Source organism: Ochotona curzoniae, unplaced genomic scaffold (assembly GCF_017591425.1).
Source record: "Ochotona curzoniae isolate NIBS_2020 unplaced genomic scaffold, NIBS_Ocur_1.0 scaffold_4506, whole genome shotgun sequence".
Classification (NCBI taxonomy): domain Eukaryota; kingdom Metazoa; phylum Chordata; class Mammalia; order Lagomorpha; family Ochotonidae; genus Ochotona; species Ochotona curzoniae.
The window spans coordinates 12667502-12690769 of NW_024467119.1; the positions used below are offsets into that span (position 1 = coordinate 12667502).

The following is a 23268-nucleotide window of genomic DNA, read 5'->3' on the forward strand; positions in this document are numbered from 1 at the left end:
GGAAATCATTTTGTCATATTTACAAATTCTCGTACAACTGGGGATTTCATTAAAAGCTGTGTGCATATGGAACTATAATTTCAAATTATTTCCCAAAGCAGCCATTTGAATTTCAAAACAAGCAAATATATTTGATAAAAATTCATTTATTTTCTTCCTCTGTAGGAAGGAGGAAATCTACCTTGCAACTTCCAGCTATACTCAGTCAAATTCTCCCCGTCCTAATTATCTCTGAACAGGGAATGCTGTAAAACTGATTAGTAAGTTTTGTTGTGTCTAAGTAATTGTAGTTTGCCCACTGGAATTTAGAAAGGTTTTCCTTCTCAATCCCTATTTTGTCTTTCAAGTGCTTCTATGGTATAGCACGAAAATTCAGAAATTTTTAAAAATCCAGTAACACGCAATGAAACCTCCAAGATTTTGTAGAAAGAGTCAGTTTTCTAGATTTTCTGGTAACTGACCGAATGAATCTGTTAGTAATGGTGATACCTATTGACTTAGGATTTTTATCAAGACACCTCTGTCAGCTTTTTCTGGAAGCTTCGCTACAGCCTCAGAGCATAGTTCGTGGGGAACTACGGTATTTCTCAGCTCTGTTACCAATCATTTGAAAGCTGAGGTTTTTTTTTTTTTCCTTTTTGTCATTGTCATTTTGATTTTTCCTTGTTCTTTAGCAAAAAAAAAAAAAAATTACTATTTAAGTAAAGAGCGGACAGGATGGAAATAAGTTATTTCTCCAAAAGTTAATTCATGGGTGTGCTAACTTTCAATTAAAACAGGTACTTGGAAGAGGGCACAGTTAATAACATACAAGTGCATTTCCTAAGCATTTCATTAATTCACACTGCTCTGATGAAGAGGCTGCCGTTTAATTAAACACTGCTTCTTTACCCAGACAGCATTCCATGATGTTCACAAAGCACACTACAAAACAATGTTGATTATCAACAGGGCTTTGTACAATTTTCAATAAACTTTAATTTGTGTGAAAAATATGTTCACCTGCTATCATACATAGAGAACAAATAGGACGTACATTGTATTCTTAAAAAATTCAAATCAAATACAACTTCAGAATGGGGTTCATCAGAACGATGCTGTGTCGCCGAACACAAAACAGAATCGCTCCACGAACATCATCAACAAACGAGACCTGTCAAAACATGAAATAGAACATTCTGGATGGTAACACTATCCCACTACTGCCCTAACATCAACATTTCTTGCACGGAGCCATAATGGGAATGGAGACAAAGGATTGGCACTTGAGGATGACGCTTCCTGCTATGTGCCTCGGTTTAACAACATTAGCAACAGCTGCACAATTAAACCCTTCTACATCCCACTGACGGGGTGCCCTGCAGTGTCAACTTGGCCTGACAAGCTCTTTTCTGGATTCAGAAAGGTGAAATTTCTTACAGGGGTGTAAGATGAATGGCTACAAGAACTGCATTGTCACAGATATCATAACCTGTTGAAAAAGCCAAAGGTGGGTTTCTCTTGCAGAGATCTCCTGTTCGTGAACACAGAAATGAGCAGTTGTTGGACGGATGAGAGGAAAAAGACACAAGCTTGTGCTCACTCTTCCTTCACTGCTTCCCTATTTCTCCTATTCATATTACAGATTTGTACACTTGTTCCTATATGTGTCTAAACTTAAAACACTACTTAAAAGGCAAGCAGAATAGTAGCGCACGTAAGTGCAAGCATACACACACATACAACTCCAACTGAATTCAATTCCTGTATATATTGCAAATTGGACAGTATATACACATGGACAGCCAGTAATCTCCAGAAGAGCAACTAAACAGAAATCTGATAACACAGAAAAATAAATACACACCCTGTATTGTACTTTTCCTTGCTCCATCAAGTGACATGTTTATACACTGATTTCTATAACTTAGCGCTGTGTAACAGCATTTTTAAATTACAAAAGAAGATATCTATTAAAGAATCATATTGCTCTTCAATACACTTATGTAGACAGTTAGGACTTTAAGTAAACTTCAGTGAACTGCAGCTTGTTCAGCCCACGAGAGGCTGTGAAATTTTTCTTTTTTCCTTTCAAGTACACCCCTGGACGTTTTGAAAGGGACGGCCTTGATTCAGTCTATAAAGGTGCTATATAGTCAGACATTTCATGTACAAAATGGGAAGGACTTTCCTGCTATACCATAATGTTTAAGCTCACGTTCTGACTCTACTCAGGTTTTAGTTGCTTCATGAAGAATGAAGAAACCAAGAGGAAGATCCCGAGAGCGTATTAAAACACTGATTACAAATATCGTGGCTGAGAAAAACTCTGAATGTTCGAGAATCACCGTTTTCCCTTTTCCCCATTTTTTATGTGTTAAATCTCGGGGTGGTTTACAAAGTGCAGACTTATTCGCTTTCAGAAGTGACATGAGCGTGACGTTACAATGGCACCATCCCGGTTACCAGCTGCACCTCCATTTCTTGAAGGCTGTTCATGATCTTCTTCTGGTGACCGGCAAGAGTCACGCCAAGCCGTCTCAAATCCCTGCGTGGAGAGAGCACACGTTGGGTGTATGCATTGATTCAATGGGCAGCACACCTCAACCGTTCACACGGCCAGAGCACACATGTCGCAGACCCTAGATTCCAAGGCCTAAGGAGACCAACAAGGTCCAATTTTCAAATGCTGGTTTTAAAATTGTACCATAAAAAATGTGTAATCAGAGCATTTATCATGGGAAGTGATGTCTGTCTGTCTATCTATCCATCTATCTATTCTTTTTATGTTTATCCACATTTGTAGTCATCCGTATTTTAGTGGCCTGGTGGGTGGCAGAACAATTTTGTACATTTTCCCTACGCCTTTCAAATGTAAATGGTACAATTTCCCTAAGCAGTTTTGAAAAAGTGGACCTACAATATACACACACACATTTTCTTCTTCCTTAAATCACCATAAAATACATGTCTAAAATCGTACAGCTGAGAAGTCAAGAGCCAACTTTTCAAATGATGCCTTCTACAGTAATCATTTCATAATAACAGGCATTTTTTTCAGGGATGATCAACACCACATCATCCCGTGGTAACATTTTATGCTATTTCCAATTTCAAACCCAAGTATCAGAGTTTATTTTTTTTTTTTCCAAGTAATGTCTTTACTGGCATTCACAGCATTGGGAAGATTACACGCTATCAGAAAGTCCTTGCAACCAAGAAACAGGAGGGTTTTTTTTTTTTAATGTAACAAACTTGTTGTAAAAAAAAGAAAACTGAAAATATTTTTAAATTCATCCATTGTAGATACCAAGAAAATTGCCTATGTTTCTTTAAACTTTATTTCATGGAATTTTGCTTTCCTAAGCTTTTTTCCATGACTCAGGTAGATCTTTAAGGGGGAAAAAAAAATGCTCTACCTTTTTTTTTTTTTTGCCTCTCTGTCACTTTACCTTTCAAGTGTTTAAAATATAAAATAGCTTAAAATAAATAAAACATAAACATTTTAACACAGAATTAATAAGTAAATATATTTTGTCAGGAAAACGCTGAAATCCACGTAAAACTTATAATATGTACTCTCCATGAATTTTCTTGAAGACTCCTGATCATTCCTTCACGAAGACCAAGACAATAAAATTTATACTTGTCAGTTTCCATTATGGCCTAATGAACATTCTTATATTTCTGCTTACTATTCATGAAGAAATGTGTAGATGTGAATATTCATGCATACTGATGAAGACTGGCTCAAAGGCAAGGGGGAAAAAAGACAAAATTTAAAAAATTTTAAGTTGAAAACAATTCCTTGGCAAAACATTGAATTTGGATAGGAAATGGAGTTTTAAAAAACTGTCATCTAAGAAACATTTAAACTTATTGATATAGAGAAATAAACGATGTAAAGTGCATCAAAGAAGCTGCCGACTCAATGAATTATTCACTCTTCATAACTGCTGTGTGTCTCAGAAAGGAGCTTTGGAGAATGACTTGTTTTTTTGTTTTGTTTTGTTTTTTTTTACTGTTGGTGATCTGATCATGAAGAGAATTTCCCCATTTCAAAAACATGTGAGTGGCCATATGTGAGTTTATTGCTCCATATTCCAACTCTTTACTCATATTTCAGGCTATGTGTTTATTGATTTGAAAGTCAAGGTAACAGAGATGGAAAGGCCAGGAGGGGAGAAAGACACAAACAGGAATGAAGAGTCAGAGAGAGAGAGAGAGAGAGAGAGAGAAGAGATGGCGGGGGGCTAGAATGATCATCCATCTGCCGATATGTTCCCCAAAGGCCCCCAACAGCCAAACCTTGCCCAGACAATCAGGAGCTCCGGACCGGTCTCCAATACGCATGACAGGACAGAATGTGAAGGACTATGTACTGTGTTTGCAGAATAAAGGGCAAAGAACTGAATCAGATACAAGGCAGTAGGACTGGATGCATGCACTCCAACATGAGATCAAAGTGTCCCAATGTGTGGCTGAAGTCGCCACCCCATAAACCTGCCCTAAGCCCTACTCTAGAGTGTTGGTCTATAAATGATATCAAATCTCAACAATGACTTTATTTGTGTATATTCTATACTGAACTACTTTATGAAAATGAGATGTAAATATTATTTCACTCTCTGGAAATTAATCACAAAAACAAAATGGTCATGATTTCCTGTCATGCTAAAGAATAAATGTTTTGAGGAATTTTGCTTGAGTAACAAATTTAGGTGTAAAAGCAGTGCTCATGAAAAAGATGACTGCTATCTTTCCTTAGAACATTCGCAACAATTTTCTCAGTGAACCAATGGGATAAATTGACTTCAGAATCAATTTTTTATCTGGCTCTTCCCTAAGAAACATACGAATGTTCAGCCCACTTATATTCTTCCTTTATTTTCTCCTTGCCTCTGCCTTCTTTCTCTCTATGGAAGGCATTTAAAGAAGCACGTGATTTTATGCAATGCCAAAAATGATGTTGGCTGGATGGCATCTCTAAATCTGTCCTAGAGCTGTCCCATTAATGTGTGAAGATTTTGAAGACAGCATGATTACAATGCATGCAACTGACAAATGTCTCTTTACAAAGTGAAGGAGACCTCAAACTATGCAATTTAAGCTTAATATCAATAGCAAGACAGTTGTCTTAAACAATCCGTTTCACTATTTTTCTAATGATCCCACAATTGAAAATTAACATGGCATTAGAAACATGCTCACACTGAGGAACAGAGAACTTTAATCCAATGTGGTTAATGCATTTTTACATGCTTTTAACTTCCATTTTTTTTTTTTTTTTGCTATTTCCAACAATTTTCACTGCATTAACTGAACAGTATGACATGAGACGGTCAAATTAGCAACACAATGAGATTATTTGATGAAAATAAAATGCTTTCCATTTAATGACAAAGTTTCTGCCTTATCCAGCATATCTATATATATATACATATATATATATAAAATTTGGAGAGGATATAAGACATGCTGTTTTCTCTTTGCTCCTTTTCTTTCTAGAGAAGAACAGTTCTAGAAAGTTGGCTTTAAGTGTGTCCCTTTTAAAATATATATTTTTTAAATTTCACCATGATCACGTGTAATCTTAAGCAATACTCAATGCCAATTATAATGACCATAAACTCTTTGAACATAGGATTACAACTTGAAACATAGTGAAAATAGTATTGACACATAACAATACTTTAATTTTTTGACATAGCTTAACTAATTTTAGAAGAATTGCAAGTATACTGAATTGCTATCTGACAATTACATTCCAGCATTTTTCAAATATTATTCACGAGAAAATACTATTTTACATACTATGAAGCTAAAACACTAATGTTAAAAATAGAGAATAAACTGTTTGGTGTTGGAGCCAACTCTTGATTATTCAGGATGGAACTCATGGGACTGTGGAAGATTCTTTGCCTGTTCCTTCTGCTCCCTTCTGCTTTACACACCTTTCAGCCTTAGAATTGGAACTTAGTTCCAACATAGGTCGAACAGAAGGGAGAAGAAAGTTCAACGAAGGTTGACTACATCTCAGTGTGTATCACATTCGCCTTAGTCTTGCCACGCAGTTGTATGTTCTCCTGTTTTTAGCTTAGACAATTCTGGTAATCAGTTTTAACAATTAGTTTTCAAATAATCATTTTCTTTTGGCAATAGAATATTATCAACAACTTGCTAATACTGTTCACAGGTAAGATATTGTGAGGGCTAAACCTCGAGTTTTAGATTATTTATGTAGAACAAAAAGGATAGTAAATTCTATGTGCACTTTGAACAAAGATAAACCCAAAATAATGCATAGTATTTTATTCATAAATTAATGAATCTAGTTGAGTTCATGGACTACATTTCAGGTCCAGATTTGGAAAACTTCATTTTGGTAATTAAAGATTCCTTTGAAGATATTAACAGGAATCCTACCAATTTATACAAATTGAAACTAATCAGACATTGCTCGTTTTCTGAATAATCAAAGGCTGACAGTTCTGACAATACTGCTTGAAGCAGCTCTTCTGTCTGTTAACAACTTTCTATTCAAGTTGCAGTTTGGAATTCACCTTCTTACAATGACTTACTGTACTTGGACATGAGTGTACAGTTTGCACCGTGACTGCCACGATCATCCATCTACCATGAATCTAGACATGTAACAGCAAGATTCCAGCACGGAGTAAACAGGAGACAAAAACATGCAATATTGCGAAGCATTTTCATTGAACATCTTGGACTTCAATATTTATAAGTTCTTTATTTTCCCATTCATTCACACAATACTGGCAAATAATTCATAATCAAATCAAACCTGTATGAAACAATTTAAACCAAAACAGGTAAGTATAAAAACCTAAGCATTTTGCCCTTGTTTTTCTTAAGCCATTTAAAACAAATTTGATATCCCAAATTAAAACACATCTTTGATTATCACATGGCAGTTTGATCACTCACTCCTGGCTCTTAAGGATTGATTTTACTATTTTCTAAGCATGAGTAGTGCATTGCTCCATGACACTGCTGTGTCATTTTACAATGTCACATTTTACAATGTCATGGCAACAGCTCTAGGAATGATATTTAATTCCATCATTATGTCTGAGACTTCATTAGGTTCTTGTTTAGATGTTGAACGATGAACTTCACAGGGTGTTTTGAGACTTTGTCTTTCTCTTTTGCTGATAATCTGAGTTCCTTGACATTAGTTTCTATCAGACTTTCTTTTTCTCTTATTAAGGAAGGAAAGCAAACAAAATGTATGGATAATCTTTATTATTATTATTATTATTGACCAACCAAAGAACTGATTAATCCTTGTTTTGTGAATGACCTCACAGTTTGAGATTTTCTTACTGATTACAAAAATGTAGTCCCTAACACAGTCAACCAAAGAATATTTATTAAAAGTTTTAGACCTTGCAAGAAATCAGCTTTACCAGAATTAGGATCTATGTTTCAGCTCATGGTAAGGAGCTGTCCACTCTCACGGGTCCCAGGTTTTTGAAGCTACTGACTGAAGCAGACGGATAGTCTGCAAGCAGTCAGATGCTGATGCATCTCCTTGCTGTTTGGTCAGAGTAAATGAAGCAAAACACAAAACTATTTCCAAGAACAGCTAAAGGCAACAAATGGGTAAGAACCACCATAGCAGAATAGAGAGATTGCTCTGTTTGTGTCAGAAATAGAACCCAGAAACGAAGACAGTTGGGGGACAGCAGGGCAGATAGGAAAATAATTAGAAAACAAGTGAGAAATAATTAGAAAAGAAGTGAGAAAAAGGGAAATCACAACAGTAAAATATTCAGTTTATTTATGGGATTTTTTTTGCCCCTCCCCCAAATTAAGTAAAACACAGGTAATTAATGCAAACAAAATCTTTGTATCTATTCTGTGAAGAAGCAAATATGTAGTAAGTACAACTATAAATGCAAGTGTTCTTTCTAATAAAAAGAGACATTGTTTTAATGCATTGTTTAAAATTATTAATTTTATTGCATATTTACAAATAATCTGACATTGGGTAGAAGAAATACCTACAGTATCATTTTAATATAAAATGACAAATGACTTTAATAAATTAAAATGACCATTTTACTGAAAAATTAAATAGGAATCATGTAAAAATATTTTAAACGTATCAATTTTTCAGTATTCTATTTTAAATATATCACAAATGCGTTCCTTGCATATCCAAAGAAATAATGGGCAAAGTCTATATGGGATAAAGCAGATACGATTTGGTGGTGACGGTAAGAATGGGACTCAGAAAATGATAATAAGCCAGCTGATGGTTGATGATTGTTGCCTGTAGTTACTGATATGAGGGAAGAAAATGCTGAGAAGTGACATCCATGGCTGATAAATGCTGGTACCCTGTTACCTTTTGTGGGGATGATCAATGAACTCAATGAATGCAAGAATGACAGAGTGGCAAGGGTGAACTCTTTAATATTCATCTGATGTGGAGCAATGAAAGCAGGACTGCAGCTTAGTGCTTTAGAATATTCTATCATTTTCTAAACCTCACGACAATATTTTAAGCTTTGAATTTGCAGGCCATTTGACATAATCATTGTAGTCACAGGTTAAAACCTCATTATTGTGACTGTGATCTAGATTGAACCACCAGGACAGTTAATTCTTCACAAATAACAATTAGGCTGAAATAATTACGCATACAGAGTATATAATAAAATACAAACAACTTTCACACTTAAGAACTTAGTACTTAACTCTAGTGATTTTTATTTAATAAGGTTTGATAAATTCTATCTTAAACGTGCAAACCAAAAAGGGCACAATTGGTTCCACTGAGATTGTAACATAGCGAATCAGCGGCAGGACTTGATAGATCCTCCGATTGCGAGAACGTTTAAAGTGCACCACTGGGAGGTTAAATGAGATTCCTGCCAGAAATGTTTTCCTCAAGTTGTGGTTACCCGGAAGTTCTTTGAAGGCAACCAAAATTTGGGAACGTTTCACTGTTAGGTAGGATTAGCCACACCAATTGTGCTTACAGTTCGTTTTGTTTCGTATTTACATTCATATGACATAGCTACCAGTATAAAAACCATGTCAAGAAAACGTCTTTACCACACACAAAAAACCAGTACCTTGCCAAGGAGCTGTGAGTCCAATCATTCAAATATTCAAATGCTATTTGCTTGAAACACAAAGGCAAGATACTGGTAAAAGAAGTATTAATCATGCAGTTGTTAACAATACAGGCTAAAAAGGATGAGGCGGCTTTGAACGCTGCTGCACAGGGACCAGGATAAACTGATTTCACACCTTGACCTCATCCAGATTGGTTTCTGTGCATTTCGCCTTTCCCCAGCAATTATGTAAAAATTATGAGAAAGATTACTCACTCCAAGGTCACCTGAGCCACAGCGTCCATTGAACTGTATCCATTTTCCATGAAAATCTCTGTATACCGGCCCATCTTGATTGCTTCTAGCCATTCGCCTACTGATCTGTAGGCCCCGCATCCTACTGGGACATGTTCTGCCAATAAAGTAGATACTCTAAAATACATAAAGCATAAATATTAGAAATGATACTTTTACTCCTTTGCAGCAAAATTTATTATGAGGTTAACTGGATCTTCGAGTCATTTAAAAATATACTTATGAGACAAAATTATAGAAATAGTTACATGGAAGGAAATAATTAGGTCTACACAGCAGCATAACATCAGTTCACTGACATTTGTTTTCTCTAGAATTAGTGAATACTTATTTTTTTTTCTGTAAAATAAAACAGCAGCTAAGGATTTCATATAGCATGAATAGATGAGTAAAGTCTCTAGGGGCAGTGCTGCGGCACAGTCATTTAAAATGCTAAGTGCTGCTATCCCATATGGGTGCTGATTTGAACCCCTCACTCTTAGTAATCGGTCATGCTCCATGAGATCAGTTTTACTTCCAGGTTAACTGCACATCTGACTACTTCTCTATCTCATTTATCATCAAAATTTCAAGACACTGCACAAAATTGTTCAAGACTTCTAGTTATCTTCTTTCAATTTTATTTTCATTCCCTTTCCATGGCCCAACACAAGCTTTACTTGAGGTTTATTTTTACTTTGTGGATTCCATAAAGACAGATAAATCGGACTCTAAGATCAATGATAAATACTTGGCAAGTAACACCTAGTATGAAAAAGACTAAAAATATGAGTATTTGTTGGCAATACGAAAGAATGTATTATAGTAACTTCCAGCCAATAAACATTGGAGTGGAGAATTCTTAAGAATTTCCACAGAGTGAGGCTCAAAGAGGGAACATTTGGAAAATAGACTCCTTGAAGTTGAAATTGTGGTTGTGTTGCGCCTTTTGGTAATATCAGATCTGCATTGTAAGCCTGGGAAGGACAGCTCAAGCAAAGTTGGAGAACACGATGGTTGGAGAAGAGATTCACAAGTCCTGACAGATCAGCATCACCTACACTTTGCAAAGTGAGGTGATCCAGTCTGTAACCCAGGCAGGCACAGAGCGCAAAAGTGGCACTGAATTCAGGACCAGCGCCTTCTAGAACCAGGCTCTGCAAATGACTCAAAAAGAAGGGTAAATAATGTTGCGATATTCGAGTTGAATTTATTTTAATGAACTCAGCAAATTCTACAGTTACACAAGGAAACACAAAAGTGCTTTTGCTTTTAAACTGCACTCAACTAAAATGATAATGCTAACCTAAATTAATGTAGTTTTGGCACACTGAACATTTTGCTTTAAAATTTTTCCTTACTGTCTATTTGTGACATCCTAAATAATTCAAACAAACAAATGAAAGAAAGGCTTCATATTTTATAGAACAATAAACAATTTAAAAGTAAATATTCAAGGCACAGTGTAATGAATAATTGCCAGCATTCCCCAGTTGCTGCTATAGAAAGTTAATGATGCCTGAACAGTGTGAAGATTCAGGTCTCATTTGTATTTAAAGTGACTCTGTGCCTAGTAAACAAGTGTTATGTCAAAATTACAAAACATACGCAACTTTATCAACACCTTTTTTCCTCATTTAGCTCATACTGCTAGGTGGACAATTCAATTTCTGACGTAACACTCTAATAAAAACACACAGCTGCCTCAAATAAAGTGGATATTTCTAACATGGAATCAAATGGATTCATTCTTTTTCAGAGTCAATTTATAATAGTTCAGGTAAAGAGAATAAAGGTCCTGTGTAAGTATGCAACACTATTTAAATGAAAATAAGGTCCTCTTACCAATTTTCTCTACAAGATACCCCCTTATCAACTTTATTTTGATCAAGCTGCATATTAAATGATTAACTAAGGATCTGCCTACAAATGGAAATGACAAAAGGGGTCTCACAATTTGTCAATGTTCATAAAAAGGAACACTAAAATGTCTCCATACATAAATGATGGATTATAACTCATTCTAAAGAAGTGGAAGAGCAATTGTTGCTTGATATTTATACTTCAGAATGTATCCGTGATTCACTGGCTTTGTCCTGATGCATCTCCTTCATCATCATCTATTCTTAAAAATACATACAGTTAAATGTTGTATCTTTATTCTGCCTAAACATGACTATTCACACAAATCAGAATCTAGCATGTAGCAGTATGCTATTAGATTAGGTTATTGTTGCTCTTTTAACTCTATTTTGATAGTTTTAATTTCATTTATTTCAAGAGTGACTGCAAAGATCATAAATTAATCATATATTCATAAAACTAACATGTATTCAATACGAATTTAATTGATGACCAATCTGGGACATCAATCTGAAATAACTACATTCAGGAAAAGTGTTCACGCCTGGCCCTGTACCTGCTTGATGCATTGACCAACGTCTTCAGACTACTCGGGTTACGAATCAGCTTGTCCAGCATGTTGACTATTTCGTCAAATTTGGGCCGACTGTTGCGGTCTTTCTGCCAGCAATCCAGCATTAGTTGGTAGAGAGCAGCAGGGCAGTCCATGGGGCTGGGCAGACGGTAGCCTTCCTCTACTGCTTTAATCACCTGCATGACACAGAGCACATCAGGACCCCGACAGCACGCACTCACAGGGGGGCCGGGAGAGCTTCGTGCTAACACTGATCCTTATCTATGCCCTGGCTACACAAACAACAAACAAAATCGGAACAAATAAAAAACAACATAACTGAATTCCAACACTACTTCCAGTTGTTGCAAAGCAGTGTAATATTAGAAACACATTATCCCAACAAATAAAGATGAGCTTTCTTCACATAGTACAAGTAACATAAATGATAATACTTTTAATGAAAATGTCGGTTAAGAGTGATTCGTAAAATTAATTGACTTGAAATGAACAGCTCATGTTTTATTTATCCTATATTCTAGAATCCAACAGATTAAATTTTCTAGTGATATCGCTGAAAAGTTAGTGGCTTTTTAATGAAAAAATATGTGCAGAGAAACATTTTTTTTTAAAGTGATAGAACTGCAATCCTATTTCAAAAGTGACTTTTGGATGGCAAATGATGGATATGCCAAAGGTTAAATTAGCATAACTGTCTCGTGTATCATTTAATAATGTCAAGCTTCAACGGTTTGTGATCATCTTCTGATTTCGGGAGGTATTCTGAATGACTCTGCAGTAACACAGCTATTACAAACGTCATTGTTTTCAAACATAACCACACACGACTATCAGTTTAATTGTGAGGTTGTTTTATTAAATATATTTATAATTTTGGTTTGTCATTGAAATATCTACCTCCAGAAATGAACTATTCATGGTATTTAAAAATTAAGGTCTTACTCAAAGTGAAGACTCCACTATTTGAGAGATACTGATATGTAAGAGATATTGATATTCAAGAGATTAATGAATATATTTCTCTAATCTTCAAATGAATATATATTTAACAGCTGACTTGTTTACGTTTCCTGAAAAGGAGTTTAGATTTTTGATCTTGATCCATGGGAAGTAAGATGAATAGAGGAGAAACTTTACAAAGAGTTCTGAGTTACTGGAGAAAACCCAGTTCCTACAGGAACTGACACCTGCCAAAACGCTGTGCTGCAGATAAACAAGCCATGGAAGACCCAGTGTGATCTTGGAGTAGAACAGATAGAAAAGAGAAGCTAAAAACTAATACTATCATACTGGATAGCTATTTCCACCAACATCAGGTAAGCAGGTTAACAGAGGAGGGAAATGTTGTCAGGTCTAATTCGTGCCTTCTCTTATTTGAGGTGAACGGAGAACACCCAGATGGCAATTTGCAGGCACCTGGCTGGAGCACAGGAGACATTTGGGCTGATAATACACATGCGAGGGTCATCAGTGATTGGTCACAGCTTGAGGCCGGTGCAGTTTATTTCTGTTTAGGAAAGGCATATAATAAAGGTTTCTGAGAGGCACCAATAATTACATGCAGGCAGAGAAACAGAAAGGACTTAAGGCTTCTGAATATCAATGGTTACAGGAATAATTGAATCACTACAGGCAAAACCCAACGGGCCACCGACCAGTGTAATCAACACATTCAACTCAAAACAATATACGCAATATGGTACAAATCACAGAAGAAATATTTGCAACAACTGACATGTCTGACTAACATAGCCACTGCATTAAAAATGAATATATACTGAGAAAAACATGATAAAATTACAAGTAGGAAGTAGACAGTAGTCAAAGACCACAAAAGAACCAAATAACTAATAATTTGGAGAAGAAACTCTCATTGGTAATAAAAAAATAAATGCTAAATGAATAAAAAATATCACTTGCACTCATGCAAGAATACAAATTCATTAATTTACTTATTGTAAGATACCCATACCCCATTTCTAATAATGGTACTGAATACTTTCCTGAAGAACAAATCTGCATCAAAATAAGAAATACCAACATAAGTAGCATAAATCATGGAGCATTTTCGGCAATTCACCTCTAGTTTAAAACGGTTTATTTTATAATGTGCTTTATAACCCCCCAATGTTTTACCAATTGGTTCTATTTTCCTCTTTATTATTAATCTACAATATGGTCTTAACTCCACTGGGCAGCAACTTTTATATGCTACTATGAAAACAATCGATTATCTGACCTGTGAAGTTATTTACACAATTTATTACTTAATCAGTGTTATTTTCAGATAGATTATATTCAGAAATATAATTTCCCTTCATGTAACCTAAAACTTGGCCCACATAATTAAGTCTTCACATGTAGTGATAACTTCTTCTCAAGCATTTAATCTACATATAGGATTGGAACTAGAGCTTCAGATTTTGTTTAGAAATGTTGAATTTGTTTTCAATGTAATTCTTTTTTCTTTGGTAGTTTTAGTAGTGTCTTATAGCACTGGTGTTCTTTTGACTTGCGAAATGTTGAAAAATCTACCTGCATCACCCCATGTGCCATTCGGTCATTAATTTTACCATGCAGTTTGTAACATACAACTAGATGAATCACAATCTTAATGGACTGCCTCATCATTATTATATCTGTTAAACTCAACGCTTGAGACGGACAAAGAATGAAAAGAAAGAAAAGGCAATGAGAATTTACACAGTTTGGCACCAGTTCAGAAGTGTCCTGGCTGGATAAATAGCCTTTTTTTCGGCATTAACATGAAAATATTCTGAACACAATTTAAAAAATGTTACCCCTCTCTTTAGGGTTTTTTCCTCAACATCGCACCCCAGATATGGTATTATCCATTCGGGGGCTAGACGATTCCAGTGGGCTAGGTTGCATCCTGTGAGAGACTGGCTTCACCTTTGCAGGTCTCTACCTGTGTATGCTGGGTATAGTTGGCTTTTCTTGCTGATGAAGCATCGGCCAGCCCTACGAGCTGGGGAATGCCAAATCCACCAACATGGACTCTGGCCAAGCTCATTCGCCACACCGTGTGTGCCCTAAACAATACTGGGAAAACACTTAACTGACCTTCCTTCGAGGAAGGCACACTTAGCATGTTCTGAACATCAGCTAGCCCGTATGAGCTGGTTCGCACACAGCACTGCACAAAGCTCCTTGTCTGTAAGCAACTCTCTTCACAGAATGCTGTGAAGACATGACAGCTGAACTGCAAGCCTGAGCTGCCCTTAGGAAGGGCGAATTGTCACCATAGGAGAATGGCCACTGAAGAACAGATCTGTGCTATGGAGAGACAGAGTATGACCATAAAGCAACTGCGTCTCTGAAATCTTTACCCACAGGAAAGACACCTGACCAATGAGTGTCACTGCTGTGCTCTTCAACCCTTCAAAATGTTGGCACCAAAGCCATGTTTTGCTGGTTCCTCCCAGCAGTCCCTGACCACGCAGGGATGAAACGACAGGTCACCATGAGGTAAGGGACTCCTAGAACAGATAGCATTGGATTCAAGATCTTCTAGTTGTTCCAACGCTCTTCAGACTGCATCTCTCTCAAATGTTTGGCCCCAGTCATCCTTTCCCCAACCTCCTGGTACACGGGGACACAGCTACATGTCACATGCTGACGTCTCTGCTGGCTCACCTTCATCCCTCCATGATTTCTGACATGCAAGCATGTCTTTTTTTTTCATGTTGGTTCTTAGACACATCAAATTGTTAGTAAGCAGCATTGCCCAGAGGTAGCGGGGATGTGAGAGATATGCATCTTACATAACAATTGTACTGTTGTGCCATACAATGTATATGTGTACATAGCGCATAAAAATTAATTCAAATATAAGCTTCCAAAGGTACAACAATGCGTGAAACACTTCTGTGTAAAAGTATCTTCTAAAAGCTAATAAAGTACATATTGTGAAAAATACTATACATAGATTCTAAAATTATTGTTGTAACAAAATAAATTTAGCACTTAACTCTGTATTTCATGAGATTTACAAAATATCTTTGTATCCTTATTCTTACATATTTACACACTTACCATTAAAAGGAGCAATTTTGGAGTATAGTACATTCTTTATCACAAGAAATGTGAAAATATATGCTTGATATCCAAGCGACAGGAGAATTATAGAGCAGGCTTGAGTAGTTGCTGTGTGTCAATGCAGTAAATTCTACTTAGGGAGTAGGAACTATGTTGCCATTATTTGATTGAAATTCCACATGTAGGAGTAATTACTACAAACTCAAAGAGTCCCTGTTTATAACTAGAGTTTTAAAAAATATATTTCTGTAATTAATTTCAAATAACAGAAACACCATCAGGTGCATCAGTGTTGTTTTAGGGTGTCATTCTTGTTTTCAATAGTTACTGAAGAAATAATGACTGTCTTTTTCTTCATAAATCAGTCCTGAATTAACTAAGTTCCAAAGATTAAGTAGACCCATGAAAACTTCAATATAAATCCCTTCCCTCAATAATTATTGAAGCTGATCAAGAGTTGTAGAATTCAAGATACTGCTGGATTTAAATCCAAGGATTTTATTTTGGTGTTGTTAAACTCAAGGTACATGGATTTTGTCCTGTAGCACAGATATTTCTGAATGCATCATTCTTTTAAAAGAAGCCAGATTTATTATAAAGGTAGTATATTAAATTGTTTCATGAAATATTCCCGTTTTTGATATTACTACAGCATGACTAAGAAGTTGAATCATTTGCTGATTTCAGGCCCTAGTAATTTGTAGTACTTGGATAATAATTAAATTCCCTTCACTTCTATTTCAGTTGCCTACAGTATCTTATCTCTCTGCTTTACCAAAATATTCCTGCTTTTATAATTGAAGATGTAGGTCACAGCAGACTGAAACAAAGAATGGAAAAGGGATGAGGTGCTGGTTCACAAAAAGAATGTTGACCTCTTCTGGAACTGTCAATCCTCCCTGCTATCCAAATCAACCTATACATCAGAAGTGGTGATAACCTGCTGGGTTACGCTCTGCAGGAAGAACACAGAGAAAAGTGTTGTAACAAGAAAGGCCTAAAAAACAGAAGACTTCAATGAATTCTCAAAGCATTTTGAAATGCCCGTGTTTCACTGAATCCATGGCAGGATACATTCTGCATGACTCTACCAGGAAAAAGTCAGCCATGAAATATAAAAGTGCACTGGGATAAAGTCTTCAATTTGCTGGCTGCTTTAGATCCTGAAAAACATTGACATTTAAAATGTTTGCTGTTAATACACTGACTTACTTCCTGACTACACGACATCATCTAAGACTCCTGAACTTGAGTCAAGTTCATGATTTGATATTTATTTACAAATATCTTAGTTGTTCTAGTTGACTTTTTACTATATATTATGACATTTTTTCCCCCTGTGATGACAGTAGCAAACCTAAATCAAAAACAGCTCGCTTCTGCCTTCTGCCCCCTTGACACAGAGGAAGGTGTTGTGGACTTTAGATGGCCTTGAATGGCAGGCTAACACGAAGGTTTTCACGTGGCAAAGGCCTTTCTGAATCAGAGCATTTGGAATGCAGAAAAGATGGGCTGTATCCCTTAAAACTGCCAAGCCAGTGCTTCTATGTCGGCTTACCATTTCCCCACAAGCAAATTTTGAGGGGTTATGATCTTCATATAAAGTTGCTCTGTCATGATTCTGGGATGCAGAATTGAATGGCAATTTGGGCTTATCTGAAACTTAAATGTCAAAGATGACCAAGGTCTTATTGACGAAACAAGAAAGCCTGAAATAGACACTGTGTTAGAAACAGATCTATAAACATATGATCACTTTTGTAAACCTCATTCAAAGCAAAATATGACTTTTATTATTATAACTTCCTGAAATATGACACCATGATTCCCTTGGGTATTTGTATATAGTTTGAAAAAAAAACATTATTTGCAAAGAGTATCAATATAACGGGACAGAAGTAGACAAAAAGTTTCAAAAAAGTTAAAATGCAAAGGAAGAAACTCTAAGATTGGCTGATGCTACAATGCTCAAAGAGCCTAATGAGTACCAAATGTCTGAAAAATGACAGAATTCTTACACAAGCTATAGAATGCATCAAGAAATTTGCTCACATTGGAAGATGTAGGATTACGACTTCTCTCTCTCTAGTAAACAGAATGGGGCCCCAAGGAACACGAGTGCGGCCTCCAAGTTCCAGCTGCTTGCTGTGAATGCAAGAGGCAGAAGCCCACAGACACACATAGCCCTTGCTACGAGGGAACAGCAATCCAAACGAATTCCTGGAAAAGTTCACGTGTGACTACGGCTTTTTGGGGGGCACATGTGAACAAGTAGGCTGCTACAAGTGCCTCCTGGGAATCTCAAGAGCAGGAGCAGAGGGAAAGCACTCAACCAGGATGTTTCTCTTAAAGAAAACACATTCCAGTGTGGTGCAGCCAAAGATTTGGAGCTGGTGCCCAGGCCCAAGGCAGCAGTCCCGTGCGAGTGGGTTGGAAGGACGTGGGTCTCCTTCAGAGGACTTAGCTGGAGAGCCCATCAAGAGCCTGGCGTACTCTTCATTTGAGCAGTCATGTCTGAGTGTCTGCTCACAGGCAGCTCCAGTTACCCCGGATAGGGAAAGCAGTCTTGTTGCTTCTTTGCAACCTCTTCATCTGGACAACCATGTGGAGTTCACACAAGACATGGGCAAGGAAGGCAGAATAAAAATCTAAGCCTCTTCCTAACCAGCACTGACTCATCTGGGATTGCAGAAGATACCTTGAAATGGTTAGAGAATAGCTTCAAATAAGATTGAAGTTAATTGTTTATATTTTTAAAAAAATTTATATATTTTTATTGGAAAGTCAAGAATTAGAGAGAGAAAAAGATCTTCCATCCTCTGGCTCACTCCCCAAGTGGCCACAACAGCCAGGGCTGAGCTGATCAGAAGCCAGGAGCCAGGAGCCTGCTCTAGGTCTACCTCATGGGTAGAGGAAACCAAGGCTTTGGGCCATTATATATAGCTCTCCTAGGCCACAGGTAGGGATCTGGATGGGAAGTGGGGCAGTTGGGACACAAACTGGCTAGAGGACTCCAGCCACTAGGCTATTGTGCCAGGCCTTATAACTGATTTTAAATTTGTGTATGCAGAAGGGGGAAGAGAAATCCAATTTGCTGGTTTACTCTCCAAATGCCTGCAGATGGCTTGGTTGTGAAAGGCCAAACCTGAGCCAAGAAATCAGTCCTGGGACCCATGTGGACGCCAAGAACTCAAAGTACTTCAGCTCACACCTATTGTGTCCTGAAGCACACATCAGCAGTAAGTTGTAATCGGAAGCAGAACTAGAACTGAAATCCAGGCATTCTGATACGATCTAAGCATTTTCAAGTGGTATGGTGACCACCATTCAATATCCATTTTAATATTTATATTAGAATGTGTTAGATGGTGGCTCAGGACTACCAAGTTTGGCTGGAGAGGTACGGCATCTAACAACCCCTTGGACACTAATGGGACAGGGGGATTTTATAGAGCATGGAGTGAAAAAATAATCAGAGCATAAAATAAAAAGTTTAAAACAAGTAACTATTGAATTAGGACTGTTCATTGTAATAGTTTTACAGAGAAGCAGTGACGTATTTATCAGTAAAACACTCAAGACAGTGTATAAGATACAGAAAGTGTTCCAATTATGCTGTTTAAATAATGCTGATTATCTGAATGAACCACATCACATTTCAATGAGAAACAAAAGGAAAGATTGGAGAATCAAGTGCCATGTCATAAATGCTCTGAACTTCAGTAAAAGATTCTTTAACAGTTCCTTTATTCCTGAGATTATATCAAGTATGAATTTTTTTTTCATTGTCAGAATGAAGTATGTTTTTTTCCTTCTCAAATGAGATAGACTGCTCAATTCTCTTTATACTTTTTAATTTTAATAAACACTGATGATTACCCTTTATCATTTAAGGACACCTACTATTAGACCAATGTTGCTTTCAGTATGGAGTCTGAGCTTCTTTCACCAAATGCAAATCATAAAAATCCTGCCTGTGAGGATTCACTCTTTGATGGCTTTTTTTTTCCCTCTTTGAAAATGATACTGACATAAATTGAGTGAAACATCACTCCGGTGCAGCTGATACTGCCTGGCAAGGGACCGAGTTCCTACAGAACTATAACTTATTTTATTTTGTAGTAATGCTTTCTGAGCAGCTGCACGAAGGTTATTTCAACAGCAGCAAAACAGATCACAGGGTAAGCAAAGTATTTCATGTTCTTTAAGGAACTGTCGCTTTGGAAAACAAAAACCACAGCCAAGCGCCTTGACTTGGAGAAGAAAGCACCCACTTAGGAGAGTGGCTGCATACTCACATCTTGGTTTGTCATCTCCCAATAGGGTCGCTCTCCATACGATACCACTTCCCACATCACTATTCCATAGCTCCACACATCACTGGCAGAGGTAAACTTCCGGAAAGCTATCGCTTCTGGGGCAGTCCATCTGATCGGGATTTTGCCTCCCTGAAACAGAAAATGGAAGAGAAACTAAACCGTGGCCTATTTCGAATCTACCCAGGGATATGTTTCACTGAAAGGATCTGGAAAGAGATAGAACATAATAATAGGATCTGTCCTACAAGCGCACGATCCATGGGTACCTGCAGACTAACAGCTGACCGGCTTTCTAGAAGTTCTCTAGTCAATGCTGCTAGACTCCTGGAGCATGTATGGCGCAAAGAGGCAGCCAGGGGGATCCACGAGCTAGACTCTGACTTTACAAGTGTTAGCCAAAGACTCAAATTCCCTTCATGCTTCCTCTTTTAGTACAGAAATCGAAAGCAGAAAGTCTATGTCAACTTGAGTAAGCATCCCAGGTAATAAGACAAGCATGAAAATTGGGCAACTTTATCACCCAGTGTCTTCCTGACAGAAAATTAGTAACTTTAGGAAGTCATGGTTTCTTTCCTCGTTATGTTCTTCTGTTTAGATTTGTATTTCCTCATCTTTTCTTTGTTATGGTTCCTTTCACTTGGCATGGTTTAGCCAAAGACTTCATTATGTTGTAACACTTAAACAAAAGAAAAAAATTAATTGACTTTGATTTATGGCTAAAAATTTATAATGTTTTCCATGCTGAAACATGTTAGAGAAACACATTTGGTATGTTTTCTCTTTGGTCACATAATAAACCTTTTCATCCCTGAGCCTTTCGGTACCCTTTATTTTCTTAATCTTTAAAAACAGGGAAACTCAGAAAACCATTTTATTCCCATGTAAGCATGAAAGATCTCACATAAATTATGGAAAATGAATATTATAAACTGAAGTTTGAAGATGTATGTATTTATTTGCAAAGCAGACTTGCAGCTAAAAAGAGATAGAGCGGAAGGGGAGACAAAGAGAAATGAATCTTCCATCCAATGATCCATTCCTCCAAATGGCCACAACAGCCAGGAACCAACAGCTTCATCTGGGTCTTCTATGAGTGTGGTAGCAGCTCAAATGTCTGGTCCATATTCTGGTGCTCCCTGGGGTGTGTCAGTGGTGAGACAGATCAGAATTGGTCAGTCAGGACTTGAACTAGCTTCTGGAGGGATGCTTGTGTCCCAGGCAGCGCCCTAACATGTTACATCACAAGGTTGGTCCCAATTTCAATTTTTTTGTTTCAAACATTCATGTGATATATATACACATATGTGTATGTATACATATATGTATATATATGGATGGATATGAGAGAGTATTATCTTTTAAAAAGACTAATATATGCCTTCCCATTTTGCAGGAAATAAATTCTTCCATACATATCCTAGGGAAAAAATTAAACTTAAGTTGCTCTTGTGATTCAGTTACAAAATACATGAGGAAATGATAGTTTGTGCCATGCCTGAAATTATTCTGGAAGTTGAAGTTCGGCTCAGCATGCTTGCTCCTCAGATGACAGACACCCCGTTTAAGGATGACACTCTTGAAAATTATGTGTGTTACTTACAGATGTTCATAGGTCATATCGTGGAACTTAAGTTGGCAAAAAAAAGTCTGATACTCTAAATAAACCTTTAGAATCACCATTTCTTCAAGATGTTAAACATTATCCTATAATTTCTCGTCTGGAATTCTGGACATCCACATGTCATGTACGTCATTCCAAATCCTGTATTACTTCATTTTTAAGATTGCAGAATTCCTTCAAACTGCTATCATTGCTTCTTCAGAGGAGTACCCCCTGAGAGTCTCTGGATGTCTAATCCTATCCTGGAACATGCCACAAGGACACTGATAATTAAAATTATCCTTTTGTATTAACTGAGACACCAACCAATCACCCTGATGATGAACTGTTTTATGACCTCAAACTCACTCATGTCAACTTTGTTAAGAGCAACTCTGAGCCCAGGAGAACTCTTAATTGATTTCCATTTAATAGAAATGCTTGCAAAGACGAGAGTTCGGTCTCAAGGAAGCGGTCTATCCAACCAGCAACACATTCATTGATTTATTATGCTGCCTTTTGGAAGGCTTTATTTGCTTGGGTAAATCACACATGCCTGTTCAGCATAGTGCAAATGCCCAAATATTTATAACTCACAAAGCCAAAAAAAAATCTAAAATAGAATAAAAACCTTTTTAATAATCTATGACAAAAAATCGTTATTAGATCATCAGTAGAGGTAGTTTTAAAATGTCTAATTGATAGTCAGCACTTGGCACCGCAGTTGAGATGCTCTTTGTGACAACACGTCATCCATGCTACAGTACTCAGGGCCAGGTCCCAGCTCTGCTTCTCAATGCAGCCTTGAGCTTCCTGCCAGTGCCGGGAGACCCTAGGGAGCAGCCGGTGATGCTGCAGCTGACTGGGGTCCCTGCCACCAGCAAGGCACACAGGGTAGAGCTGCTCGCTGCCTGAGCCTTGGATGCCATTTATTTTATTTGTCTCTTTCTTCCACTCTGTTTTGCTACCCTCCTTCAGTCAACTTGCTCACTCCTCTCATTTGGAGGGACCCAACTGATGCTACCAGAAAGACTTAGAATCAGATAAACACAGAATAGCACAAATAGTCATGGCCGCAATCAGCCACAGGAAAGATTGCCAACTATGTATCACATACATTCAAGATGAGTGACCGATTTTCCACAGATGTGGGCTTGACAGCTTTCACAGAACTGGAAGAAGGCAACGAGGCATTGCAGTTCTCTCTTGTTAATCAAACATTTTGAAGAACTAGGTTTCTCTTCTCCCCGATACATATTCTTCAGAAAAGTCTGATCTGGATTTTTCATATTTATTTCATACAAGTGTATACTTGTATGCAGAGGCCTTGATATATGGAATATTTATATTTATTTCGAATATTTATTTCATACAAGTGGATACTTGTACTGCAGAGGCCTTGATATATGGAATAATTAATTCTTTCAGATGCTCTCATATATAGATACATATGTATATATGTATGTCTATTTCACATTTCTACAAATC

At 37.1% G+C, this 23268-nt stretch overlaps 1 protein-coding gene across 9 annotated transcripts in view; it reads right to left on the reverse strand.

Moving 5' to 3' along the window:
• Positions 1-980: 980 nt before the first annotated feature.
• EPHA5 (EPH receptor A5) overlaps positions 981-23268 on the reverse strand; it is a 325738-nt gene continuing 303450 nt past the window's right edge. For 4 of the 9 annotated variants that reach the window (XM_040967111.1, XM_040967109.1, XM_040967112.1 and 1 more), the window contains 4 exons: positions 20160-20309; positions 11785-11978; positions 9348-9503; positions 981-2527 (listed from right to left, as the gene is read on the reverse strand). In XM_040967111.1, coding sequence (XP_040823045.1) covers positions 2422-2527; positions 9348-9503; positions 11785-11978; positions 20160-20309 — 606 coding nt within the window. In that variant the 3' untranslated portion in view covers positions 981-2421. Of the gene's footprint in view, positions 2528-7931; positions 9504-11784; positions 11979-20159; positions 20310-21369; positions 21373-23268 lie in introns of those variants that run through there. The other 5 variants (XM_040967113.1, XM_040967116.1, XM_040967115.1 and 2 more) reach the window with 3 other exon arrangements.